The sequence below is a fragment of the Protopterus annectens genome, chromosome 2.part1 (genome assembly GCF_019279795.1).
Source record: "Protopterus annectens isolate FY-2018-M chromosome 2.part1, PAN1.0, whole genome shotgun sequence".
In the NCBI taxonomy this organism is placed as follows: domain Eukaryota; kingdom Metazoa; phylum Chordata; order Ceratodontiformes; family Protopteridae; genus Protopterus; species Protopterus annectens.
The window spans coordinates 558,300,538-558,328,410 of record NC_056729.1 but is presented as its reverse complement, the minus strand read 5'-3'; the positions used below and the strand labels follow the sequence as shown (position 1 = coordinate 558,328,410).

At 41.0% G+C, this 27,873-nt stretch overlaps 1 protein-coding gene across 1 annotated transcript in view; it reads left to right on the top strand.

The window, feature by feature from the left end:
* The window catches only part of POLR1A (RNA polymerase I subunit A), a 2,269,619-nt gene that overhangs the window by 2,018,020 nt on the left and 223,726 nt on the right, over positions 1 to 27,873 (top strand). The window contains exon 31 of the mRNA XM_044062330.1: positions 17,164 to 17,364. Coding sequence (XP_043918265.1) covers positions 17,164 to 17,364 — 201 coding nt within the window. The remainder of the gene's footprint in view (positions 1 to 17,163; positions 17,365 to 27,873) is intronic.

Below are 27,873 nucleotides of genomic sequence, written 5' to 3'. Positions count from 1 at the left end.
TGTGTGCTCTACCTTACCCTCATCTACGACTCTAGTGACTGCTTCGAAGAAGTCAGTCAGGTTTTGAAGGTGTGATCTACCTTTACAGACCCAAACTGAGTGGGGTCCAGAGTTTGGAGGTTACCTATGTCTTCGTTTATAAGCTCTGGGATGATGTGTTCCATGGCCTTGCAGACCAGGCTCGTCAGGCTAATGGGGTGGTATTCCCGGGGTCTGTGGTGGCACCCCGTTTGTGGAGTGGGATAACTGTCGCTGTGTGCCACTCAGGCAGAAAGCCTGAAGTGAGTCTATGGTTGAACATGGTACTTAGGTGGGGTGCCAGTTCGTTCTGTAGTTCGTGCAGAAAGCAGCCTGGGATGTTGTCCGCTCCCATAGATGCGGTGTTCTTGGATTTGGAGAGTGCGATCTTCACCTATGCGGACATGATTTCAGGGGCTTTGCAATCATCCAGTATGGGGATGACCCCTTTGGGGGGTGGGCAGGTAAAGTTAGCACTGAACCTGTCTGCCAGGATGTTGGCAATATCAGATGGTTTGGAAAATGTAGTGCCATTGTGCTGTAGTTCAGAGCAGATCTGAGTGTTGCCATTAAGATTCTTGACATAGCTGTAGAAGGCTTTGTGGTTGTCTTTAGAATCCAAGGCGATTTTATTTTCGTAACTAGGTTTGGAGTATTTTATGAGGGATCTCAGCTTCTTGCTGAGGCTGACCAGGGAGTTCCTGCAGTCTTGGGATTTTACTCTTTTCTGCAACAGTTTCTTCCTTCTGTTGTAGAGCTCATTTATGGCATATCCAGTGACTTTATTTCACTTCTCTTAATACTTGTTGCATCTACTTATCTATCTGCCCTTAACCTGTCCCCTAGTCATATTCAGTGTTCCATTCCAGTTTTCCTGAAATACATGCAGGCAGCAGAGTAGTCAGGCTTTGTCCCTTTACATTCCCCTAAGACAGTATGTGCTCAGTACCCTGTTCTGGCTCACCATGTTGTGCATAGAACATTGTCAATCATTCATTCATTGACAGTCCTTACAAGCATCCTTCCACATAGTCTTTTACTCTTTATTCCATTTAGTAACATGCCCCTTGTAAGCTACACTCTTCCCTCCAACCCCCCCTTCAGTTTCCAAACAGAGAGTGGAAGCCATTGTCATCTCACGTAAAACTTTCTTTAGAATTATTTAGTCTGTTACATCTTGCTTTCTTACTCACCGCGGTGGTACGGCGGTGGCGTTGTTACCTCACAGCAAGAGGTTCTCCCATTCGATTCTCGGCTTGGCTTGGGAGTGCCTTCTGTGTGGAGTCTGCATGTCCTCCCCGCAGTTGGGTAGCATTCAAAAGACATGCGTGCATAAATGGGCGTGCCATCGTTGAAGGTTGGGCGTTGAGCTGGCACCTCAGCGTTTCGTGAAAATATCTACTGCCAATCATTAGTGGACCAGAGTTCCGCTGTTGCGACCCCTTACCGGGAAAAAGCCGAAAGAGAAACAACAACAACATCTTGCTTTCTTACTCTCTCCATACTTCTAGCAAGAAACTCAAGAGCCATCTAACATTTCACCAGAATATATGCAGTCACCAGTTTTACTATTCATCCCTCAGAATTACTGAATTTTAGCTTTTTCTATTCACTTTATCATGTACTTGCTTTGTTGTAAACTATTTTAAGTTTGTATAGTATATTCCATTCTTTGTTTGTTTAAGTATGTACAGCTTTCATTTTCATCCTAATATTCCACCTTCACAGGCAGCCACTAGTTCCTTCATTATATAAGGTGTATGAGCAAAGCTAAAAATATTGACTTATGACCCCCAGCAATGATGCATACTTTCAGTAGGCTTGACGTAACACATTTTGTTACTATGAGCATTTCCCTACAATTAGTATTAACTTTAAATGATCTGTCACAGATTAAAATAAGTCTCCTTCAAAAAACATGTATTCCTCACTTTTATACAAATTGCCTGTAAGCATAGAGCTTTAAAAAAGACTAGCCGTTCTTCGTAATATTCAAATAAATCATAGCTGAGCTTCTACTATTCAATTTAAATGATTAAATTATACTCCTGGATCTCAGTGTTTTTGTACACAACCATTATTAAGATTCATTCAAGTGCTGTTGTAGTTATCTTGCATTCAGTGGAGGAAAACACCACACATTCTTTGAAGTAACATTAAACTATAATGTTTTACCCTTCACCACTCAAATTCTTGTGGTACCATTAATTTATGGGTAAACACCACCACTTAAAAATATCTCATGTTATGAATGAAATGGTCACCTGTGGAAAATAACTTATAAAACAGAAAATGTGCCTTCATGGCACATTTAACAAAGATTTGAGCTTATTCAGACTTTTCAGTCTTGTTGACATATCACAGTTTGTAAGCTTTCATTTCTGTCAAGCCTTTAGCATAGGAAAACTCCCATTTGTGACACATTCATTAAAGAGCACAGCTTGACAAATATTGTCACACCTCTTGGGTTATTATCAACGTCTCTGTCTTTATTTCCATTCTTTTTTTCATATCATAGTTCACAGTCTTTCATTTTTCTCAAACTGTCAGTTTGTGCTGAAGTTCTTTAGTCTATTCAACCACGTTGTTCCAAGTGTCACTGTTGCAAACTTGGCAGTTTTCTCTCTCAAAGTAAATTGTTCTTTCCACTTATCTTCCACTGCTGCAGATTTGTCTTTGTCAGTTCAGTTGCACCATCTGATTTCTCAGTTAACTGCTTCAGTCACAGTGTTAACAGTCATACCTATTAGATGTATATTTAGAGATTTATAAATGCATGTACTTCTGTTTGCTAGTTAGATGCATATACACTTCTGTTGCTAGTATATGTAGAATAATATAGTCAGATGCATACATTTCTGTTTGCTAAAAAAGGGGTTCAACTGTTCTTAGCTGAAAAGCAACAAAAAATCAAATAAATAACTGCATTGATCTGAAATGTAACATGATTCAGGTTTTGTACAGCTTGAGAAGAATGCTGATAAGGATAAACTAAATATTCAGTTGTGTGTAACAAATTTCAAGTGAAACTGATGAGGACCCAGGTGCAAGACATAATTCACCTTGAAACAAGAACACAAAGGAGTTTATTAACAGACTGCATGACATCATCGAAAGACTGCTTTCACACACAAACATTTTCAAACAGGAAAGACTCCCTAAAACTTTAATAAGCAGACTGTATGACATCAGAAAATACAAAAGTAATGACTTTGAGAGTTCCCAAAAGACTGCTTTCATAAGAATATATATATGTGGGATGTAATCTGATTTCTTGGGAGATCTGTTAGATCTGCATATTGGAGAACACATTTTATGCTGTATGAAAAGCAACTTGAAGACCGTAAACTGTACATGTCGTCTGTTATATAGACAAGTAACTTTAATAGTTCTGCACAAGAAAGATAATATACTGCTGAAAAGGTTAATAATCTGCAAAGTTTATGTGCACTACAAGGCACTAAGACAAAAGCTGCAGTTGGCAGTATCAGTAAAATAAGACAAGACTTTCAATCAGTGACGTTCAATCATTCATTCTGTCATTTTGAATAACTTTTCAATGGCGAGCCTTGTCTGCATTTGAACACAGGGGGGAGTGGTGCCTTTGCCTTGTATAAGGTCACTTCAGTGAAAGTGCAGTAACTAACAATGTGAAGTTGTTCTATCTTGCCTTCATTCTCACTGATGGGTTCGGAGCCAGTCCTCAGCTCCAACTCTGCCAAATGCAAAAGCTTGAGGTCTTCGACCAGCTCGTGGCCTACTCCCTATCCCATGATGCACTGGTGCTTCCCTCAGATCTCGTTTGCCGCTTCAACAGATCGGGAGTGTTTCGACAGCTCTGGCCAGTAAAATTTAATGTTTTATATAAAAAGTGTTAGTTTAGCTTGATACTTAATTTTTCTTGTAGTTAGTTGTATTACTGTAGTTAGTTAGCTTTAAAACTTAAGAGTGTGTGTTTTTGGCTAGTTGTTACTGGCCGTGTTTTTATAGGCTGTTTGTTTCTTCTCGTCTCCCTCAGAATAACAACTTGTTTAAGTTAGAGGGTTGTTTAAATAGTTTTTTCTCCCTACCCTAAAGTGTGTTAAGCCCAGGTTTTGGGGCAGTAGTTGTCTGTAGTGTGTGTGTGTGTGTGTGTGTGTGTGTGTGTATGTGTGTGTGTGTGTTACAGATGTTGTAGAAGTTAGGCCCATTTTTTTTTTTTAATTAGGGCTATATTATATAATATTAAAGTTGTGCGAGAGAGATTAATAGTTTTTTGCCATGTCTCCACAAGAGAAAGCTAAATCTGGATTTAAAAAGTGTCCTAAATGTGGACAAAAAGTGTCGATGGTCACACAGAATGTGTTTATTGTTTAGGTCAGGTTCTCACCTACAGGAGAACTGTGCCATCTGTCATTCTTTCAGCTCTCGCATTCTTCATGAACGTAGGAGTAAACTAATAGCCAGGGGATTATTGAAGTCCTCTTTTCAGGAATCTTTAGATAAGGACAAATCACCGGACAAGCCTTCAAAATCCTCTAAGACTTTGTCTTACAAGTCTTCTTCTGGGTCGGAGCCAAAAAAGGGTTAATCAACTTCAAAACTGATTCAGACTGCCACCTAGGCTTCATTGCTTTCGGAGCTGGAGGTTGTTACTGTTAATAGAAGCCAATCCCCGATACTGGAGCCGGTATCTCCTACTTTAAAGTCTCCAGTCCTTCAGTCAGTGGCCTCTTCCATAGCTTCTTCCCAGTCCTCAAGACTCTCTGATAAGGATGTGGATTGTGTGGTGCAGAGGCTTCTGCAGACACCAGCACTAGCAAAAATTTTTTCAGGGCTGACCTGTGAAATTTCGGAACTGACTAGGAACCAGCCCATGACTTCTGTTCCTCCTCTGATTCGACTCAAGGTTTCGGAGCCGGAGTGTTCGAAGCTGATGATTGTGGAACCGCCAGAGCCGACACCCCTCCTGGGCCTGTCTGTTCCGACTACTCTGACTTCCTCGATACTGACCTTAGAGTCTGGGAGCTGACACCCCTCCCGGGCCTGTCGGTTCTGACTACACTGACTTCTTTGGTACCGACCTTAGAGTCTGGGAGCCAACACTTGGTGGTCGGGTCCGGAGAGGATAGTCATACTGATCTTTCGGTCCTGATTTTGCCTCTTGGTGCCTTGGCTCGGGTGAGTTTGACTCTTACCTCGGGCTCAGAGCCCACCGCTTCAGTGCCGGGGAGACTGCCTGTTTCTATGGATCCAGGAGTCTCTTCAGATCAAAGCCGGGGGGGGCCTTCAACGCCATAAGGAGAGTGTTGTCTCCTCGGGCATCCACATCATCAGTACCAGAAACCTCCTCCCCTAAAGCACCTGTGTCTGCCTCTGCTTCACTGATCCCTCAAAAGCGTAGAGACCCAGAGCCTCAGGTCGCCCCATTGGGTAAGCCCTGTTCTTCCGAGACCTCCCCAGAACCTCCTACTGAGGAAGTTCCCAGGAAGAGGCTTTGCAAGAGGAAGCATCTGGACTTCTCACAGGAATCCATCACATCAGCCACTGACTTAGATGAGTCAGAAGGGTCCCCACGGTCCCCCTCTGAAGATATCTCTTTCGGTGATATCTTGGAAATACTGAAACAGAGGGGTGGATGGAAGCCCATCAACCCTACTGATGATGAGTCAGTCCTCCTGAAGGCTTTTGGTTCTCAACCCTCCACCTCTTGGGTGTCTCTTGCTTTTGATGAACTGATGGACTTTGTTTCTTGAAAGATGTGGGAGTCCCCAGATACCATGGAACCTGTCCCTTGGAGGCCTAATAAATTCATAATGTCGCCCCATGACAAGGCTTTCCATACCAAAGGAGTACCCGTTGATGTTATGGTGGTGGCGGGAGCCACCAAGGAGGAGTTATCTGAGACCTCTACATCTGTTCATCCTCCTAATAGGGATTCTAGGATCATGGACAGATATGGAATGCGCATGTTTAGTTCAGTGGCTTTTGCTCTTCGATCCCTGAACTATCTTACACATTTTACTAGACTACACAGAGATCTCCTTAAGGAACTGGGAGATACTCTACAGGGTGCAGTAGTTGCGGGGGTGTCAGATAAGGTAACGTCACAGCTTGCTACCGTAAATTCCCTTATAAACTCTTCCATTCATCTGGTTTCATACGCAACTGATGGAACGAGCAGGGCTGCAGCGGGTACAGGAATTGCTCTTAGGTTATGCTCCTGGATGCGCTTATGTTCCTTAGCGGAGCCCTATAAGTCATCTTTTGCTAACACCCCTTTTGATGGTTCCTCCTTCTTTGGACCGAAAGTGAAGGAAGTGCTTACCAGGTGTGAGCAAGAAGGAAAGACTCTGTTTGCCATAGGAGTCCGTTTTTTCACCCCTACCAGACCTTACCCCAAAGGTCGGAAAAGTGGGGAGATATGGTTCCGTAAATCCCAAGGAGCTTTCCTTGACACACGTGGTGAAACCACCTCTAGAGGCAGAGGAGGGGGCAGTAATGGAAGACGCCATCCATGCAACAGAGGGGGCCCACAAAATCAGGGCGACAGAGATCAGTTCTTTGGAAAGCCCTATCAATGCTCTTGAAAGGAGCCCTATCTGTACATCTCTGGAGGCAGTCAGGGGATGCTTATCTTTGTACCCAGACACCTGGCTAAAGATAATAAAAAAACACTGGGTACAATGAGTCATATCCAGAGGATACTCCATTCCCTTTGCCAACCCACCCCCCCTTATGAGAAAAATCCCGGAAGTTCCACCCAGTCACAGGGAACAAGCAACCATAGACATTGCAAGGTTGCTAGGAAAAAGAGCCATCCAACCAGTCCCAGCAGACCAGAGAGGATCCAGAACTTACTCAAGGTTCTTTTTAGTTCCAAAGAAAACAGGGGACTGGAGACCCATTTGGGATCTCAGCAGATTGAACAAACCTGTCAAAAGAACAAAGTTCTGGATGGTCACGCTACAGTCCATACTTCCTTTTATAGGAAAAGACAATTGGATGTGCTCAATAGATCTCCGGGATACGTACTACCACATAAAGATGGCCAGACCATCCAGGGATCGTCTGCACTTTTGGCTGGGAGCCAGTTATTATCAGTTTCGAGCTCTGCCCTTTGGTCTAACTACAGCCCCCAGAGTATTCACCAAATGCATGGCAGTATTCACTGCTCACCTGAGACATTTAGGATTCCAGGTTTTTCCTGGACGACTGGCTCCTCACCACCACCACCACCAAGCATCAACTTGTACAAACAAGGGACACAACCTTAAATATTTGCAGTCAATTGGGTATTACCATAAACTTAGAAAAATCTGCCTTATCACCATCCAAACATACCATTTTTATAGGAGCAGATCTGGACACTCTCTCCATGACCATAAAGCTTCCACCAGAAAGAGTTTGTGACCTTTGAGAACAAGTCTTGAACTCATGTCAAAACAAAAAAGCCCAGCTTCAATGGTGCTCAAAATATTAGGGAAAATGGCGGCAGCAATCATTGCCATTCCTTTTGGTTGAATGCATATGCGTATACTGCAATGGCTCCTATTCACACAGTGGTCCCTTCAAGAACTTCCAATATCACACCCGATTATAGTAATACATTCATGCAAGAAGGATCTTCAGTGGTAGCTGACTCCTCATCAAGTAACAATAGGTCGTCCCTTTGTTCTACCCACTCCTGTTGCCTCAGTGCCCACAGACGGCTCCCTGATAGGGTGGGGGGGGGGCATTTTCAGGGAAGGACAGCCCAAGGCACATGGGAGAAACACGAGGCTCACCTGCATATCAGTGTCCTAGAAATGAGAGTGGTACTACTAGCATTGCAGTCCTTTCAAGACTTTCTTCCTCTATGGACTATTGCAATACAGACAGACATGTCGGTGGTCTGGTACATAAACAAACAAGGAGGAACCAGATCCTACCCCCTATGTCGATAGGCCCTGAGAGTATGCAGTGGGCAACGTCCACCCAGCGCTTTCTGATAGCAACGCATATTCCGGGGAGATCCAGTGTGATAGCAGACAAATTGAGCAGAGCAATTTTATTGCCTCACGTATGGTCCCTGAAACAAGAAGTGGTAGAAAGGATATTCCGCTGATGGGGCCAAGCTTGCTGCAATCTCTTTGCAATCCCCACTATCACCAAATGCAGCAACTACTTTGCCCTAATCCCCACTTTGGGGGATGCTCCAAGGGACGTGCTCGTACACAATTGGCCCCCGGGTCTCTTTTATGCTTTTCCCCCATTTCCTCTGTTACTCAAATTTTTACAGAAAGCCAAGACTCTGGGAAGGACCATCATTCTAATAGCCCCTTATTGGCCTCGTCAGATTTGGTTCCCCGTCCTTCAGCCTCATCTACTGGAAGAAGTATGGCTCCTGGACCCAGTTCTAGATCTTTTGATTCATTCATCAGGGACTCTTCATCCTGCACTTCATACCCTCAGATTGGCAGCTTGGCTGCTCCAATTCCCAGAATAACCAGGTTCCAGAATCTCTCATCTGCAGCTCAGGACATCATAACATCCTCTTATAACTCATCTATCAGGAAGTTATACCTTAGTAAATGGAAAAGATTTTCCATATGGGCATCCCAAGACAATATTGATCCGTATTTGGCTTCAGTTGCATCCATTTTAGAGTTTTCAACCAAGCTTTTCAATGAAGGGGCAGCTGCAGCGACCATTAGGGTTCAGTTAGCAATTTCTAATTTTCATATTGGCTATCGGGGGCTTCTGTCATGTCCCACAGACTTTCTGAAGCCTTTCTTAAGGGTCCTGTCCATTTGAGACCACCTGTTAGATCCCTAGCTACACCATGAAACCTAAATTTTGTTCTTTCTCGAATCATTTTAAACCCATTTGAACCAGTCTCATCTTGGGACTTGAAATACTTGTCATAGAAAACCATTTTTCTAGTAGCTGTTACTTCTGCTTGAAAGGTTTCAGAATTACATGCCTTGTCCATTAAACCCCCTTACTTGATTTTTCACAATGATAAGAGTCCCGCTGAGGACAAATCCATCATTTTTACCTACGGTTTGTTTGGAGACAAACCTCACCCAGACTATAAAATTACCTGTTTTTTTCCCCAAATATACGAATAGGATGGAACATATGCTGCACAAACTTGACGTCCATAGGCAACTTCGATTCTATTTAGACAGGACTAAAGACATTAGAAAGTCAGATCAGCTGTATGTTTCCTTTTCAGATTCAAAGAAGGGTACTACTGTGGTGAAAACCACGTTGTCAAAATGGTTATCAGATTGCATTTCTTTTAGATATAGCTCTGTCCACATGCCATTAAATCATAAAGTAAAAGCCCACTCAACTAGGGCTGTTTCCACATCTTCAGCCTTTCTGGCTAAGCTACCAATAGATTCCATTTGTGCAGCAGGCACATGGTCAAGACCTCATACCTTTATTACTCATTACAAATTGGATAAGGCCTCCAAGGACAGGGCCTCTTTTGGTTCCACGGTTCTGAGGAATATATTCCCGTGAGCCACCCAAGAAAGATGGTGCTTGGGACGCTAACCCATCAGTGAGAATGAAGGCGAGATAGAACAACTTCACATAAAGAAGTTATGTATTTACCATAATGCTCCATGTGAGTTGTTCATCTCGCCTTCATTCTTATGTTCCACCCACCAATCCCCCTACCAAAATTTTTTTTCTTGAGGACCAGGAAATTGAGATGAATCTTGGTGATATTTAGTCCTTATTTACTGTATTCTTGATTTCTTACTGGGGTATTTACCTAATCAGTTTAGTTGGCTGCAAACAAGATCTGAGGGAAGCACCACTGCATCATGGGATAGGGAGTAGGCCACGAGCTGTTCAAAGACTTCGAGCTTTTGCATTTGGCTGAGTCTGAGCCGAGGATTGGCTCCAAACCAATCAGTGAGGATGAAGGCGAGATGAACAACTCACGTGGAACGTTATGGTAAGTACATAACTTCTTTTTTATGTACGCGATTGAGTCCAGAATGGGAGCACTTCAATTTCCACAGTTTGCAGCTGTACAGTTCCTCAGATGTCTGCATCTAGAGAAGGACTGCCGTGCAGAAAGTAAGCAGTGCCATAAATTCTCCAGGTTGGTGACGCTTAAAGTTTGAATTTGCCACTGTCAACTTTGTTTCACAAGCTTTTCAAGTAACTGCTAAAGTTTTCCGACCATCTGCATTGCTCAGAAGTGGCCAGCTGAAGTTTTCATGGCCTTTGGTAAGCAAATTTTTGTGGTTACATAACAGCATGAATGCTATAAATCAGGCTAGTAAGAAATGTAAACAGAATTTAGGACAGGTAAATGTACATGCATTGAGTAAAGGTAGTAAACACAGGATTAGTACTATTAATGTGTCAATTTTAGACAGACTACAAAAGCTGTGTAAACAGCATATTAGCAAAGGTAAAACCTTATTAGGGCAAGTTGACAGGAAATATGTAAATGGATTACATTTGACTGGTATCAAACAGAAACATGATTGGTATGACAGTAAATGTTTATTGTGCAAGTCATATGAAACTGCTTTCTGTGTGCAGTATCATAAAAAATACAGTTCAGACCATTGTTAATGGCAAACAACCAGATAAGGGTCATACACTTGCATTATGTCATGTCACCACATGTGAAAAGTTAATTTCTAATTTCAGAGTTACAACAGCAGTCATGTCATTTATTGACAGAATCTTCTGTACATCTTGTTAGACAAAAGTGGCATTAAACCACTGCACAGTACAAAACAGATAAGAACAGAGACAAGCTCCATGGTGAACTGACAAAAAGATTTAACAAACTTCTAAAAGACAGTGTGAGTTCAGAAAGTTTAGACAACATATGCAAACACTTTTTCAGAAGTGCATAAGAGCTTTAGAGTCAGCAGAACAGAATACTGAGAAATGTCAGACAGACCGTACAGAATCACAAGACAAAAATAATCTGGTTAGTAAAGAGTTAAAGCAACAACAGTTAGGTACACTAATAAAAAAAATAATTTACAACATTCTACTTTAAGTTTAGAAAATAGTTAAAGTATACTGCAGGATCCGATGTGGAGACAGATGCATTACTTAGATGTTTCTGAATTTTTATTCCCAAATGTTTTAAAACTTTCATTCAGTTAAAGCAAGACACTTAAATGGTGATTTTGAAATCATTTCAAATAACTAAACAGTTTTAGGGCATAAAAATCAAATGACAGCATTTAAAAGCAGTAAAGACATGAGGTCACAAGGCTGACATGCATTTATTTTCTTTTCACCTAAAGTGCATCTGTTTAAAATGCACAGGAGCAAAAGACAGGCAACAGCAAATGTAAATATATGTGTTTTAAGCTTGTGTTAGTTAAGCCAATATCTATTTTGTTTCTTACAATATTTTGTAATTGTGTAATAGCATTAAGATATAGCAGAGACTACAGCAAAAGCAGTATTCAAAAGCAATGTTATTAATATAAGGTTGTACCGAGTACATAATACTGCAAATAAAACCCAAGTTTAAAATTATGCATAGTTATGCAAATTACAAATACTTACTATAGTTCGAAGCGTTTTAAGAACTGTATTCTAATATAAAGTTGCAAGTGTGTTAATAAATGACTTAAGGTAAAAAGAGTGCTTAAAGGGTTACAGAGTCTGGAATGTGCAAAAATAAAAAAAGTAAGAGATATTGTTTTATTTGAGCTCTGGTCTTCCCAGACTGAGATGGGTAGTTACAAGGAATTTTGGAGAAATAAAATGTTACTGGTACTGAAATTTATAAGGTTAAAAAGCAAAACTGGTTGGCAGGCCAGGTTGGCTTATGTTTTTCTGAAATATTCATCTTCTTTCGGCTGTTCCCGTTAGGGGTCGCCACAGCAGATCACCTGTTTCCATTTCTTCCTGTCCTCTGCATATTGCTGTGTCACACCAACCACCTTCATGTCCTCTCTCACAACATCCATAAACCTTATCTTAGGCCTTCCTCTTTTCCTGTTACCTGGTAGCTTCATCCTTAGCATTTTTTTCCCAATATACTCCGCATCCCTCCTCAGCACATGTCCAAACCAACGTAATCTTGCCTCTCTGGCTTTGTCTCCAAACCTTCCAACCTGGGCTGACCCTCTAATATACTTATTCCTAATCCTGTCCACCCTCGTCACACCCAGTGCAAATCTTAACATCTTTAACTCTGCCACATCCAGCTCAAACTTCTGCCTTTTGTCAATGCCACTGTCTGCAACGCATATAACATAGCTTTTCTCACTACTGTCTTATAGACCTTCCCTTTCACTCTTACAGGTACTCGTCTGTCACAAATCACTCCTGCATTTCATGCAGTCACGTTTTTCTAAAATATTATTGTTACTAAAACATAATTAAGTATTCACATGCAGCACTATGCAAAAGTCTGCAAAAATCCTGTTTGGTAATTGTAATAAAATGTTACAATTGTGCATACATGCCATTAATAATCTGCAAGTAAATGATGCGGGTCACTTGACAAAAAAGGGGAGGGTACAAATACCTACTAGAAGTAGTAGATGTATTTTCAATTTTCACAGCATAAAGCAAATAAACTATACTACAATAAAATGCTGCATATTACAGGGGGGAAGGGCACTATTCTACACTGACTGTGTAAACAGTACTGCAGAAGGGACTAAAATAAAGGTACAAGAAAAAACATATTGGTCTGTGTGAATGATTCAGTAATTATTAAAAGACAACCATGCCTTTTTATGGTCATTAAGTGATTAAGGTGCCATCAATATGTACACTAGTGAGACAAAAATATCAAAAATACATTTTAATGTTTCAGTAATGTTTAATTAGCATCCTTCAGTACTGAGTTTACATTACAGTCCATGTATGTACAAATACAAAAACGTTCTGTACAACAAATGATTTAATATGTAAACAACATTATTCAGTATGTAAACCATGTTTCTACAACACTCTGTAAATCTGTATAAATAGGTTTGCTGTTAAGTTTTAAACTATTCACAGAAATTGCTCCTCAGTTCATTTGTATGTTTAGTAACAAGTCAAAGCTTGACATTTATGACATATGTTTGTTCAAAAAACAAGACTGCAATATGTTTGCAATAATATCCACAAGCATTGTCAATGTAAAATTACTGTATAGAGCATCACTGTATAGAGTCATATTCAGCAATTGCAAAATATATATGATAACTGGTAAAACATTTTTACAGAATGGTCTTCAAAAGAAAAAAGTTGTAAAATAGTTCATCCAAGTCTAATAGTAATTGTTATCATTGTGTTAACCATATAAAACTGTGTTTTAACTTGCTGCATCAAAAGAAAACTAAAGGTTTTGTTTCCTAATGTGTTTAACGTAATCAGTGTTTAAAAAAACAAAAACAGACGGAAATGTTAGATCTATATTTAGAGATTTATAAATGCATGTACTTCTGTTTGCTAGTTAGATACATATACACTTCTGTTGCAATAGTATATGTAGAATAATATAGTCAGTTAGAGGCATACATTTCTGTTTGCTAAGAAAGGGGTTAAACTGTTCTTAGATGAAAAGCAAGGGAAAAAAAATCAAATAAATGACTGCATTCATCTGAAATGTAACATGATTCAGGTTCTGGTACAGCTTGAGAAAAATGCTGCTAAGGATAAGCTAAATGTTCAGTTGTGTGTAACAAGCTTCAAGGGAAACAGATAAGGAATAAAGTGCAAGACAACTGACCTTGAAACAAGAACACAAAGGAGCTTATTAGCAGACTGCATGACATCATCGAAAGTCTGCTTTCACACAGAAACATTCTCAAACAGGAAAGACTCCCTAAAAGTTTAATAAGCAGACTGAATGACATCAGACAATACCAAAGTAATGACTTTGAGAGTTCCCAAAAGATTGCTTTCATAAGAATCTATGTATGTGAGATATAATCTGATTTCTTGGGAGATCTGTTAGATCTGCATATTGGAGAACACCTTTTATGCTGTATGAGAAGCAACTTGAAGACAGTAAACCCTGCAAAACTGTACATTATTGTATGTGTTGTCTGTTATATAGGAAAGTTACTTTAATAGTTATGCACAAGAAAGATAATATACTGCTGAAAAGGTTAATAATCTGCAAAGTTTATGTGCACTACAAGGCACTAAAACTAGGTACTAACATGAAAGCTGCAGTCGGCAGTATCAGTAAGATAAGACAAGACTGTCAATCAGTGGCAGTCTTGTAGTATCAGTAAGATAAGACGAGACTGTCAATCAGTGACATTCAATCATTCATTCATAGGTTCATAGGTAGATACAAGGCTGTCTGCCCTAGGGCATTTATAAGCCTAGCCAGAGTGTATTTGGCTTCCGCTTCCCTATTAGATTAGCCTACTGTGCCTCTGAAAAGTAGGTCACAGAAGGTACCCTTTTAACATTAGTTTACCGTGCCTCTGTCTAGCAGGGACACAGGAGAGACCCCAGTGGTGAATTTGCGATTTCCCATCCATGCGTCCAAATTTCGCTTGAAGAGGGTCAGCGAGGGGCTCTGTCTAACATGAATTGGGATTTTATTCCAGAGTGAGGGGAGCCTCTGGGAAATGAATCTGTCCCTCCAGCATGTCTTATTTATTTTTGTGCTGAGGTTTAGGTCCCTGGAGCGTGTAGCTCTAAGGGACTTGGATTTTTTGAGGTGGAGCATGTCCATTAATTCTGGGTTTGACATAGCTTTATACGTCAGGCATAGATCGCCTCTGAGTAGGCGGTAAGCAACTGAGTAGAGCTGGAGTTTCTTTAGTCGAGCTGCATAGGACATCTGTTTGTAGCCCATGATCCTCTTGGTGAGGTACTTTTGGGGTCTCTCCAGTTGCTGCAGGTATCGGGTAAGGTACATCCCAAAAGGGGCATTGTATTAAATTATGAGCCTGATGAGTGACGAGTAGAGGGGCACAATGACCTCTCTTGATCTAGATGCGAACCCTTTCGTGATAAGGTGGGCTATATAGAAGGTCTTTCTAACCACTTTGGCAACGTGATTATCAAAGGAGAGATTACTATCTACGTTGGTCCCCAAATCTCTAATTATTTCTTCCGTACTTAATGGATTACCACCTAAGTGGTAATTTGTGGCCACCTTGTTTTTCCCCAAAGGGGATGACTGTGCACTTTTTAGCATTTAGCTTGAGGCCGTGGCTCTGGCACCAAGCATCCGTCTCTGTGAGACCCTTTTGGAGGATGCTTGTGTCAGCTGGAGATTCGATTATGGCCCCCAGTTTGCAGTCATCTGTGAACTTTGTCAGCCATAATCCCCCCGTGTTAGCCTGAACCTCAGAGAACTATATACCGAACAAGAGAGGTCCCAGAACTGAGCCCTGTGGTACGCCACTTGTAATTGGTTTGGATTCGGACATGGCACCTGCGATTCTGACCATGTGGGTTCTATCTCTGAGCCAGTTTGCAACCCATCTTGTGATATAGGGGTTGATATTTAAGCTTAAATAGAAAGCTTAAAGTCACTTTGGTAATCAGGTGGTACGAAAGCTTAAAGTCACTTTGGTAATCAGGTGGTACGACTGTTACCACTGTGACTGAAGCACTTTGTACTTCAGTCACAGTGGTAACAGTCGTACCACCTGATTGCTCAGTTTTTGTTTCAGTCACAGTGGTAACTCTCTTGTTTTCTCAGTTGCTTCATCAGAACTGTCAAACTCCAACACTTTTCCATTGCACAATGTCGTTATTGTTGCAGGGAGTTACACTGTAAAATGCAGTACTTTACATTCCTTCTTTGCATCAACAAGTCAGCAGTGGCTGTTGATAGTAACCTTTGGATAATCTTTCTCAATAAACATTGTTCTCCCTGCCATGGTCACTTTCCTGCACAGTTGCAATAATAACCACAAGATTTGAACTGTTACAAACAAAAATATAGTCACTGTTGTAGGCATTCTGTGCCTGACCTTCGTTTCTAGCATTGGCAACATTTTTCTGCTTCAACACTCAGGAACTTGTTATTAAAATATGTCCATTACACTGGTCTACCTTTCACATAGTACAAAAATAATTTACTTATTTTCTTTCTGGAAAACCATATAGAATTAAATGCTGTTTTCTGCTTTATAACTCCAGCCCATTGAGATGCAGTTTAGTTTGAGCAAGTCTCTTAACTATCCCTGCATCCCTTGTCTTTAGTCTCTGCCTTTTGCTGCCTACATATTTCCATCATCTCCTGTTGGCCTTGCTGGTGAGCAGCTATTTAAGTAGTTGCAAATTTGAGAATTTTCATAAAGATTTCAAAACTTCAGTGAAATTCCATAGTCCAGTTCTTGTTGCCCCCAATCTATTGGCTACCTGACTGATATTCAGCCTCAACACTTGTTTAGTCTGTCTAGTGAGTTGACTTGAACTCCAAAACTTGCTCCTCTTCAGAGTATTCCTTTTCCACTACACTATCCATGTCTTCCACAGCTAATCGCTGAGCACTTTTTCCTACTTTTTTTGCTACAAATCCTGACACAACTTTAAATACCTTTACTAAGTGATTTTCACTCTGATTTGAATGGAACATCCCTGCAAACCTCAGTCAACACTGCACATGTATCATGACCTTTGATATACAGCATGGTTGGAGGCCAGTATGCACTTGCTTAACTAACAGGCAGTGGACATGAAATGTTGGGTTTTTCTTTAAATCTTATTTCATTCAGCAGGCAGTGATTCTTCACAGTAGAGTCTATAGCACTTGGATATAGTCATTGACAATAACTTGCATCCATCACTGCAGCTGCCTGCCCCTACAGATATAGATTGTCTATTTGTTCTGTTGTTGACCTGATATGCTCGCCTTTTTAATAAGGTTCACATAGGGATAATGTTTAAAGATTTGTAGGACTGCTGTCCATGACTGTGGGCAAGCCATGAAGAGATTGGTGTTAAGTAACTGGAGGTGCTGCTGCTTTGGTGCCATTATTTGTGAAAAGTGGCACAGAAGATGCACGTATGCAGATGTGACATTTGCTATAATTTTGCTTTACAGTACTAAAGCTGTGGTATTTATACCACAAGGGTGAGTACTCCCAGTTATAGCCTTTTCCCTTGTATTTGAAGTCATTCTCATTAACTGAAACTGGAAAATGTACCTTTCTTTGCAGTCAAGAACATTGTCAAATCTGTGTTGTTTTTATTTTCCCCTTGTAGATCACACTGAAAATTCCTGCAGTGAATGTACATTTTAAACTGTCGTCTCTGCTGTCTACCCTTTCTCATGCTGCAGTCATCCATGAGATAAGAGGCATTACCCGATGCTTTTTAAATGAAGTTACAGATAAACATGGTGAAAAGGAATATGTGTTGAGTACAGAGGGAATAAACTTACCACAGCTGTTCAAGTATGCAGATGTAAGTGACTCATTGCATAGACACAACATTTTACAACAACATGGTAAGACTGAACTTGACTTTACTGAGATTCATATTAGGTATTATTATTATTATTTTTTTTTTTTGCTATCATCTCATGATTTCAGGGGACTGCAGTATTCCACGGTTATGTAGCTGAATGTTTTTGTCTAGTGAAGTGCCACTGTACATGTGATTTTTTTTCATAAAGTGATATTTAGCAGCAGTTTTTCTAGCACACTTGCTTTACAGCGAGACTTTTGTATGATGAAGCTGAAGGAGTTCATTGTTTACAAAACAAGGCATCCATTTAAAAGTTTCTTTGGCTGGAGTAAAAGATTGAGAAGATGTGTCAGATGTTAGCTTTGAATGGTGATATGCCTGTGTTTTATTCATGTACTGTTTTGCTATTACTATACTACCTGAAGCTACTCTAAGGTGTATACACAGAATTTTTACTTGTGTGTATTTGTTGGGTTGAGCTTCAGTGCTTGTTATAGCTCCTTTAAATTAAGTTGACCGGGAGGCACTGACCCAAACAACTGTCATTATCCTACATTTTAAATGTTAAACTATCGTGTACATGCTAGCAGTGCCTGCATCTTCCATGGCAGCTGTGCAGACTGACATGAAAAAGCTTAAGTCCACCTCCCTTCATTTCTAGATTTCATTGGGAAATGTAAAAAGAATTTGTATGAGTCATTTTAAATGCATAACAGCCACTATCTTCAGTTTTAGGGGTGAAACTGATAGATTAGCTGTGCAAATGAGTATTTCTGTCTTACTTGTATTTCATAAAGTAGCTGAGTACATTGTTGCTATGCAGTGCTGAGTTTTTCAGCCAGCACATTGGATTGCTTAATGCTCAATTATCATTGCTTATGTTTTGCTGATTTTGCATGATATTTAAGTTCTCATCCATCAAGTATGATTAGCTTGTTTAAGGTGGGGAGTGGACATACAAGCTTGTCACATTTTACTTTTTGTGTGACAGTGATTTAAGTTGTAGCATCACAGAAAACATATTTTTTGTGTATGTGCTTCCTTTTCTGTAAGCACTTGGCTGGTGATTAATGTTTCCCTGTTCTGTAGATCGAATTTCATACAAGAAACTCAAAAGTCAACTTGTGGCAGCCCTGATCTCAGAAACAGCAGAAAGTCATACAAGTGTATGAAGCTGTATGTCTGTGAAGTATGTCCTCTGTGTCATTGGAAGTAATCTGCTTAATAAAAATGGCCGATTTCCTAACAAAATGAGACGTTTTATTTTGAGTTTCTTAACATTGCAGAATTTTCCTGTTAAGCACAATCTAGGAGTATAGGTGAGGAAAAACAAGAGGTAAGAGGAATGTGAAATTTTAGAGCTCTTTGTAGCGTTTAGAGATGTACTACATGCATATTAAATAGGTTTTCAAAGTAGATAAACTAGAAATTATTCTTATGAGGCTGGAAGAGGTTTAGTATTAAACTAAGTGACAACCACAGAACTGTATTTTGTAAGACTGTGTTTAGTGTTTCCTGGAAACCCAATTAAAGGGGCACGATTTTTTTTAGTGTTTATTTTTGTAATAATTTTCCCTCTTCTGCCTTGTTGATCATCAGGCTTTCCCCTATTGGATTTGAGTCAGTTCATTCATTAGTGATAGGGATTCACTACATCCATTAGCAAAAGGAATATCTAAAGGGGCCATCCTTTAGGCAAGCACTGAGGAGTTTGTGCTGGCAACCCAACAACTAGAGCATGTTGTGTGCAAGTCCTAACCCCACCTTTAGACAGGGATACAGTTCATTCATTAGTGATGGGAATTCACTACATCCATTAGCAAAAGGAATATCTAAAGGGGCCATCCTTTAGGCAAACACTGTGGCAGCCCAACAGCTAGAGCAGGTTATGTGCAAGTCCTAACCCCACCCTTAGACAGGGATACAGGTTACCCATGTCACTGTATGGACTCAAAACGCTGTGCACTTGGGAGTACGCGCACCTGTGCACTTTTCTAATGAGGCCACTCATCAGGCAGTGGCTGGATGAGCTCTCAGCTGTACCCCTGACTAACCTACTGCGCCACTTCTGCTCCTCCAGGGTATTGTGGATGTTTGCATTCTGCAATGACTCACTGTTCCCACAATGGGCATTTCCATCTTCCCCTGCTAGTGGAATCTAGTACATGAGCTGTTAATGAGGTAGGGTCTCCTGGGCCATCTGCACTAGGAAAACTGTGAACTGTAAGTTTATGGTATATATTGGTGGTGGGTAAGTTTACATGGGTGCTTCTCTTATTTATTATAATACTGTTTTTTTGTTTTTTTTTTTTTGCATATCCTTATATTTCTACTGAGTATGTTCCTGCTGGTGTGTTTGTTGTGTTTCTGATGTAAATAGAGCTTTCAACTTTGTTTTACTTTAGTTACTTTTTTGTAGCTTATTTTTTATTTATTTTTATTTAACTTAATTTAAATTTTTTTATTAATTTAATCTTTTTTCTATAAACTGTCATTCATATAGTTCGAGCCTGAGTATCGAAATTTTGTACAGTGATGTGCACTTTTTCCTCTGTGTTGATCTGTATGACAATAATGTTTACTTTGACTTACTTTGACTTGATAGTCGTGGCTTCATCTGTCTGTGTTGCTGGTGCCATTTTACCAACTGTACCCCACTGCTCAAACCTTTCAGAAGATGGCTGTGTCTTAATTTTTAGAGCCAAACCGGTCCCATGCTTAAACGTAGTACTTTGACACAGATTATCTGTGCATGATTTGTTGCAGCTCCTCATATGAGAGGACTGCTGATGGCAGTGGTATTGATGCCCCCACCCAGGATAACATTTTTAAAATTTAATAAATACAGTTTCCTGCACTTGTGTGTTCTCAAAACTGATAGGGATTAGAACTGATTAAGGTGTTTGAAAACATGTTTGTTTCAGATTTTGCATTATAGTTAGAGGTTGTTTGCTTAGCTTATTATCGATATTCTGCACTTTTCCTAACACCGTGTCACCTGAATTTTGAGAAGCACTTTCTGAAGTACAGTCTCAGAAAAGACTGTCTTCTGATGAGCAGCTGACTTGTTAGTCACAAGGTCAGGCGAGTCCGTGTAGGCTTTTTTGCTCCTGCTTTTAAATCTTTGAGCTTTGTTATTTCCACTATTGGGCTTCAGTTAATTCTTTTCTGCTTTGGCTTGCTTTTTTTAATCATATGCCAGTCTAACAGATGCCCTGACATTGACCAAATGTACATTAGTTGCTTCCTCTCCCCACTTGCACATAACAGTCTGGGGTGTGGAGGCCGTAGAAGTAGTACCCTCCCCCCTTTGGGCTTTGGTATCATTGTAGAATTTGAAGTTGTAGATGAGTTATTCTAGATATTTATTTTATTATTTTTATTTGTATTATATTTATTTGCTAACCAGGTGTACACTCTAGGTGCAGGTCATCTTTTCAGAGGTACCAGATCAGTGTTTGGTAAAGTGACTTAGAGTCACATAGTATGTAAATGAAGACTGTGGTAATCAAAACCAAGGACTTCAGAGTGAAGATCATTAGACACTGAGAGCCACAATATGTTCAAATAGATGAATAGGAGTAGCAGCAGAACCAGCCTTCCTAGAAGAATGAGTCTTTGTGGAGATCCTAAGATATGTGAATCCACTCTGAAGTGGTGTTCTGTATTATACTGTGTGCATAATAAGCTTAATGTCTCTCTTGGTTGGAAGCTTCGACGATCACTCCTTTGAAAAATGTTAAGGATACCATCTTTCTGGGTTGAAGCCCTGACTGTGGCACAGATGACCAGGGTTTGATTACTATTCCAGGCCCTGGAGGAGCCAGGAATGGAGAGAATGGGTGTCACTCACCTCTCATGAGGGGCAGGGGGATTTGCACAACTAAGGGCACACAAGGTGTTGTGATTTCCATGGTGGAGATTGTGTGGGGAGGGCAGGGTTGGTTGAAGAGAACATCCATAGTAGAAGTCAGGGGTCAGCCTTTGAGTGTCTCCTCCTTGGTGCTTAGCAGAAAAAGCTTGGACCACACAGATTGGCTGCTCTCAGTCATCCTTCACCATGGTCGTAGGAAATGAATGAGTTGACTCGCTGGGAGGGGGCTGATGATCAACAGCCATTAATACCACAGCATGCTAGCAGTTTGCCTCAGCCACAGGTAGGTGACTTTGCTCTGGTTATTTGTTGTACCTCAGAGAGGAAAAGAGAGCAAAACAAAGAGGGGAAAAAAAGTTAGCTGCAGACAGACATTCACCCACTAGACAGACTTCCAGAGCTGTTAAACATCCTCACAGTGAGTGTAGCTAGTGTTCCTCTGCCATGGATCTCGGCATGATTAACAGTAAAGGGAAGAGTAGCCTTGTACTATCATCATCTGCTTCCATGCAGCAAGAAGCATAGTGTTGTCAGTTGATCTTCCTCTGGAGAACACATGAAAGGAGCTGATAAATATGCAAGCTGGTAAAAAAAATATTTTTTTTCTAATTACTTATTTAGAGAACAGTTATAACTGTTCTGTTAATGTCCTTTCATTCAATGGTCGCAGTATTGTTTACCTATGGGATTACCTGCCTTGGGTAGCCCGACTTCTGGCCAGTATACAAAAGTCTGCTGTTGTTTTAAAATACGCTGGTATGCTGCTCACATAGCATAGGACATAAAGGTGATGTTGAGATGTACTATCCTCAGAACGTTTTTGCCACCAGTCCAAACACTTCTATTGATTATTAGCCAGAAAGCCTACATCCTTTACCTCCAGTTCAAATGCATTTTCATTCTCCAGTTGAATGCCTACATCTTCTTTGCTGAAGTCCAAGCTGTTCCAGAGAAGTACCCCATTATGTTTTTCTTGGCTTTTTGTTGCTTCTCGGGGTTAATGTCATCCAGGAAGGGTAAATTCTAGTGTAGGAGACAGATTCCCCATAAAGACCTCCATGGTAAGAATTTATTTTGTCTGGGAGCCTCTCGTGACCATACAGTGTGTTCTGTTTGTCAGGCTTTCATACCAAAGATCCTGCATAGTAGGTTTTCTTGCCTTGCTTTGTATCGAGAACCAGCACCTTAAGCTTCTTGCTAAAGATACCAAGGAAGGAACTTCCAGCCCCGAGGGCCAGCCGTTAAGGGAGAAGAAGGTTAAAAAGCTAAGACCGAAATCTTCTGCTTTCAAACCTCCATCGGGAGTTTCTCCTGAGACCATTGAGAATCTGGAGTTTCACCCGGCTTTGTTGTTTGATTCCTCTGCCGCAACCAGGCTGGAGGCCGGCGTGGATCCATCTTGCAGCATGTCCAATGAGGCTTTGCAGGTGTCCATTTTGGATGTTCAAGGGGAACCACAGTTGATTATTTCCGAGGGGTCCAGGGTGTTCCACAGATTTTATTTAAGGAGGAGGTTCCTACTACGATTATTGAATGCTGTCCTGGACATACCTCTCAACCTGGAAACATTAAAAATCTGGACAAGGCCCATGAAAAATAGGTACAAATCTGTATGTTGATTAACATCTAATTTGCATGCATAATTACGTAACCCCACCCACTCCAATGGAATTGTGGGATACCAACTTTCAAACACAAACTGAAGAACAGACAACCAAAATATGGCACCAGAGTTCCCCTGCAGCCATTTCAATGTTCCAGTACCTGGCTGTTTCACCCCATTTACCATAAACACTAATGTGTGCATACTGCTTTACTTCTACAATGATTATTTGGATTTTATTTTTACATTTTGCAACACAATAATGCACAAACAGTAACAAACATCTGCTTAACAAAGCAATACTGCCTCACCATGAAAATAAACTTGGCATTAAAACTTCTCTGCCCTTGAAAGTCACATTCATTGAAACAGCATTGAAACCCACACCACATCCAAAGAAAATGCATCTGGCCAGTGGTGGATAAAGATTACCTTTGGGCTGACATACATGTGTTTTTTGATGCACCTTCCTGATTGTATTAAATTATATTCCTTGTATTCTTAAAAGCTATATTCCTTGTATAGTACAGCACACTTGTTAGAGCGCATTTTAAATTTGTTTTGAACATTTTCCCAGTAAGCAGTGAAACAAAATGCACAAACCAATAATGACAAAACTGCCCAGTACCCCAATTCAAAACATTTCCATCATTACAGCCTTAGTCAAACTTTACAATCCACCAGTATCCATAAATATGCACAATCTCTGCAAAAGGAAAAGTCATCTAAATAATTCACATTAAAGAGATCTGTAAGTAATGAAGAGCTTGTTGCTAGCAAACAACTTTATATTTCATTGCTTCATCTAAAAATAAAGTGCCTGTTGCCCTTGTGGAATAAATTGCCTATATTGCATTAAAAATGGTAAGCTATTAATATTGCAATAGGGAATGGATGGCAAACTGTTACTAGGTATCTCCATTCTCCTCCAAAGAGGACGTTCTTAGGACTACAGATTCCACACCCCAAAAGTACACAGTGCAGTATCAGCAATCTAGCTACATAATGTAGGAGTAGAAGCCACAGCCTCCTGCATTAAAAGCAAGTATTCTACCTGTTGTGCTACTAATGAAAACAGACTTCACATAAGCAGCAGTAAAGTTCTATCCCCCTGAAAAACTATGCAGCACAAGACATCTGGAAAAAGCCAAAATTTATGGGGGGGGGGGGCAACGGCCAAAATCAGGGACACTTTTTAAACATTGCTTGTATAATCCTAGAAAAGTTGCTAGTATAAAATGTTCTGTGTTTCTATGCACTACCTGAAAGACAGGATGACTGAAACTTTAAAGGGACATCATTAGTTACTGAATTCAGTTCTCACTGATTTGCCAGAAACCACAAATTTTAAGAGGAACAGACCACAAGTTTAAACTATATTATCTGCAGTAAGCAATAATACCACAAAGCAATTGACTTTTGTATTAAGCAATACCACACACAAAGAAATTGACTCCTGCAGTAAGCAGTACCACACAAAAAAATCAGAAGCTTAACAGAAAAAGCAATACACTTCTGCAGACTGCAGTTTCTTAATTAGAAGCTTATTAGAAAAGCAATACACTTCTGCAGGCTGCCATTTCCTGTTTCAACTTAAAGGAAAAGCATTAAAGCATTGCACTTCTGCAGACTGCAGTTTCTCAATTAGAACTGAAGCTTAATAGAACGGAAAAGCAATACACTTTCTTGGATAAAGGGAGGTTTCTTTGTTCACCAGTGGCAGTGGGGAGCTTGGAGCAGCCTATCTATCCCTGGAGGAGTGTTCCCAGCACAAGAATCTGGTAGTCTGTTGCAAAAAAGAAAAAAAAAAGAAAAATTATCCTTGTTTCTCATCTTTCCTGACCTAGAGTAGTCCAAATACAGGCTTTGCTGTATTCTGAACTTTTGGAAAGTTCCTGTGTTGCCCATTTCCTTTCTTGGATAAAGGGAGGCTTCTTTGTTCACCAGTGGCAGTGGGGAGCTTGGAGCAGCCTATCTATCCCTGGAGGAGTGTTCCCAGCACAAGAATCTGGTAGTCTATTGGCTGTTTTGGGCCAATTTCTAGCTCTTTCAAGTCCCCCTGTATAAAACCCACTTTGGCACGGTTTTTGCTCTTGTTACTACTCAGCCAAGCTCCTTGTGGTCCTGCAGAGTGGTACTAGCAGCAGAGAGACTAAAAGAGCGACTGCTAACCTGATAAAAGTGTTTGTTTTCCTGCTACTACCTGGGCGACTGTCCAATCTATCTAAACTGCAAGTATTTCTGCTTCTTGAACTGTTTTAAACTGTTTAAAGTTGTTTTTGCACCTGCACTTTTAAAGTATGTCCTGTCTGTTGCATTTACCTGTTGAGGCTACACACTCAAGTGCGCTAGCCTGTGTTACATATTTATTGCATTTTTCTGCTGTTTGTTGCAAAAAAAAAATATCATTGTTTTCCTTCTTTCCTGACCTAGAGTAGTCCAAATACAGGCTTTGCTGTATTTTGGACTTTTGGAAAGTTCCTGTGTTGCCCATTTCCTTTCTTGGATAAAGGGAGGCTTCTTTGTTCACCAGTGGCAGTGGGGAGCTTGGAGCAGCCTATCTATCCCTGGAGGAGTGTTCCCAGCACAAGTATCTGGTAGTCTATTGGCCGTTTTGGGCCAATTTCTAGCTCTTTCAAGTCCCCCTGTATAAAACCCGCTTTAGCTGCTTTGCGATTTTGCATAGAGCAGCATCGGGCAGCGCTTAATTGGGTTTAAACCATTCTCGGCTCCACAAAGTCTGCTCTTCACTTTTTCCCTTAGAACTGATCTAGTTCTCATAACAAACACCCTATTCCCACTCTAAAGCCTGGCACTTGCTCACTAAAGCAATTATATAAGTCAGCACTAAAAAATTAAAAGCACTACACCCTCACAAACTCCCCTTGAGTACTTTGTTCCCCATTGGCCCTTTTTTCAATTATAAAGGAATTCCCAGTACTATTCTAGCATGTCCAAAGGTCAGTTGTCAATCTCCTCTCCGGTCCAGCTGGTGAATCTGGGAATCTTGAGGCAGTGTTACAACTGCCTCATGTACACAGACAACCCTCTCCTCCTCCCAACAAATTCCAACACATGTGAGAGATGCAACCATATAGCCAAACTGGAGGCTAAGCTCTCTCAACTCAGTACTGGCGTAACCAGTCAGGAGGAGAAGGAAACCACACGCACTACAATTCCAGTCTCACATAGACCTACCACGACAGCAAACCAAACACACAAAAACATACTCGGAGGCTCTAAATAAAAATCTGCCTAAGCAGCAGAGAACTCCAAAGCAGACACCCAAGCAACCGCTACCCCAAAACAAAACACGTGCAACACATATCTCACAAAGCCAGTGTGCCGAACAGTCACAGCCCTTAAGGCTAAACATCACACCTGATACACTTGTAATAGGTGACTCTATCGTCAGGCACACTGACGTCCCGCTCACCAGGCTGAACAAGGAGAAGGTCACGGTGAGCTGCCTGTCGGGCGCTAGGATCCGCCACATAACACAAGCACTCAGGTCACTCCAAGGCAAGTACAAATATGACTCAGTCATTGTCCATGCTGGTGTGAATGACCTGAGACGTACCTCCCTGGACTACATGAAAAGAGACAGAGGAGCTCTCTGAGCATGTAGCCCAGGCCGGTATGACCCTGACCTTGAGTAGCATCTTACCCTCACCAAGAATGATGCCACAATATGAAGACAAGATGATCAATTTCACCAATTGGCTTAAGTATTGGTGTCATTCAAAGGGGATCCAATGCCTGTCTGCCTGGGATGACATGTTCGACAAGCCACGATGCTTTGCTAGGGACGGCTTGCACCTGTCACCCCTGGGCTTTCGGATATTGGCAAAGGCTCTTGCCACCCCCATAGTGCCTTTTTTAGGCAAGGCTCAAAAGACAAACCCACCTCCATAGGTATCACAAGGGATAAGAAACTAAGAGTAATGCTACTCAACGCCAGAAGTCTAAACCTCAAGATGCATGCACTCGAAACTCTCCTTAGCATGGAGAACATCGATATCTGTGCAGTAACAGAAACCTGGTTCAAGGCTCCCGAGAGCACCCCAGCACTACCAGGTTATACCTCATACCATGTTTTTCGGCTCCAAAACTTGGACCGAACCACAAAAGGAGGGGGAGTATCAATATTCGTCAAAGATACCCACACCTCCAGGTTGGTGGCACAGCACGAAGCATCAGTGACTATCCATGTGCAACTAACAGTGGGTAAAACTGCCTTCCAGTTTATAGCCTGCTACAGACCACCCTCCAAAACCCAGGAACCCCACGCGGCCTTCCTGAGAACACTGGAAAATATGAAGGTCTCTCCAAACACCATTATATTGGGCGACTTCAACTACCCTAACATAGACTGGGAGCATTACTCTAGCTCCAACACCCTAGCCCAAAGGTTCCTAGAATTTATAAACTCAAATGCTATGGAACAACTTGTTGCCACTCCCACAAGAGGGGAAAAGATACTGGACCTGATCATCACCAACATGGGGACTCTATGCTCCAGACCAGAAGTGTATCCCTCACAGGTAAGATCAGACCATAAACTAATCTCACTAGATATTCACATCCCGACCCCAGCCCCTGCCCAGAAAACCACAGTGAAAAAACTTCTCTAAAGCAAATTTCACACTCCTCAAAACTGAGGTGGAATCCTTCAAAGCCCCCGGGCCTGTGGAAAATACGGCCCAGACCGCAGAATCCTTTATAAACGCATTCTATGAACACCTTCAGGAATGCATGGATCATGAAATCCCAAATAAAACCAAGACCCAATCCTCCAAAGGCAGGCGTCCTGTCTGGTGGACCCCAGCCATAAACAAACTATACAATAGAAGGAGGAAGCTACTACATGATAGAGCAAAACCCAAAAAGGGAAGGCATCTCTGATCAGTATTAGCAAAAAACTACGGGCACTCAAAATCGTCTAAGGCCAGCTTTGAGAGAAAAATTGCACAGGACACTAAGGATAATCACAAGGCTTTCTTTAGTTATCTTAGGAACCTGGGTGGGA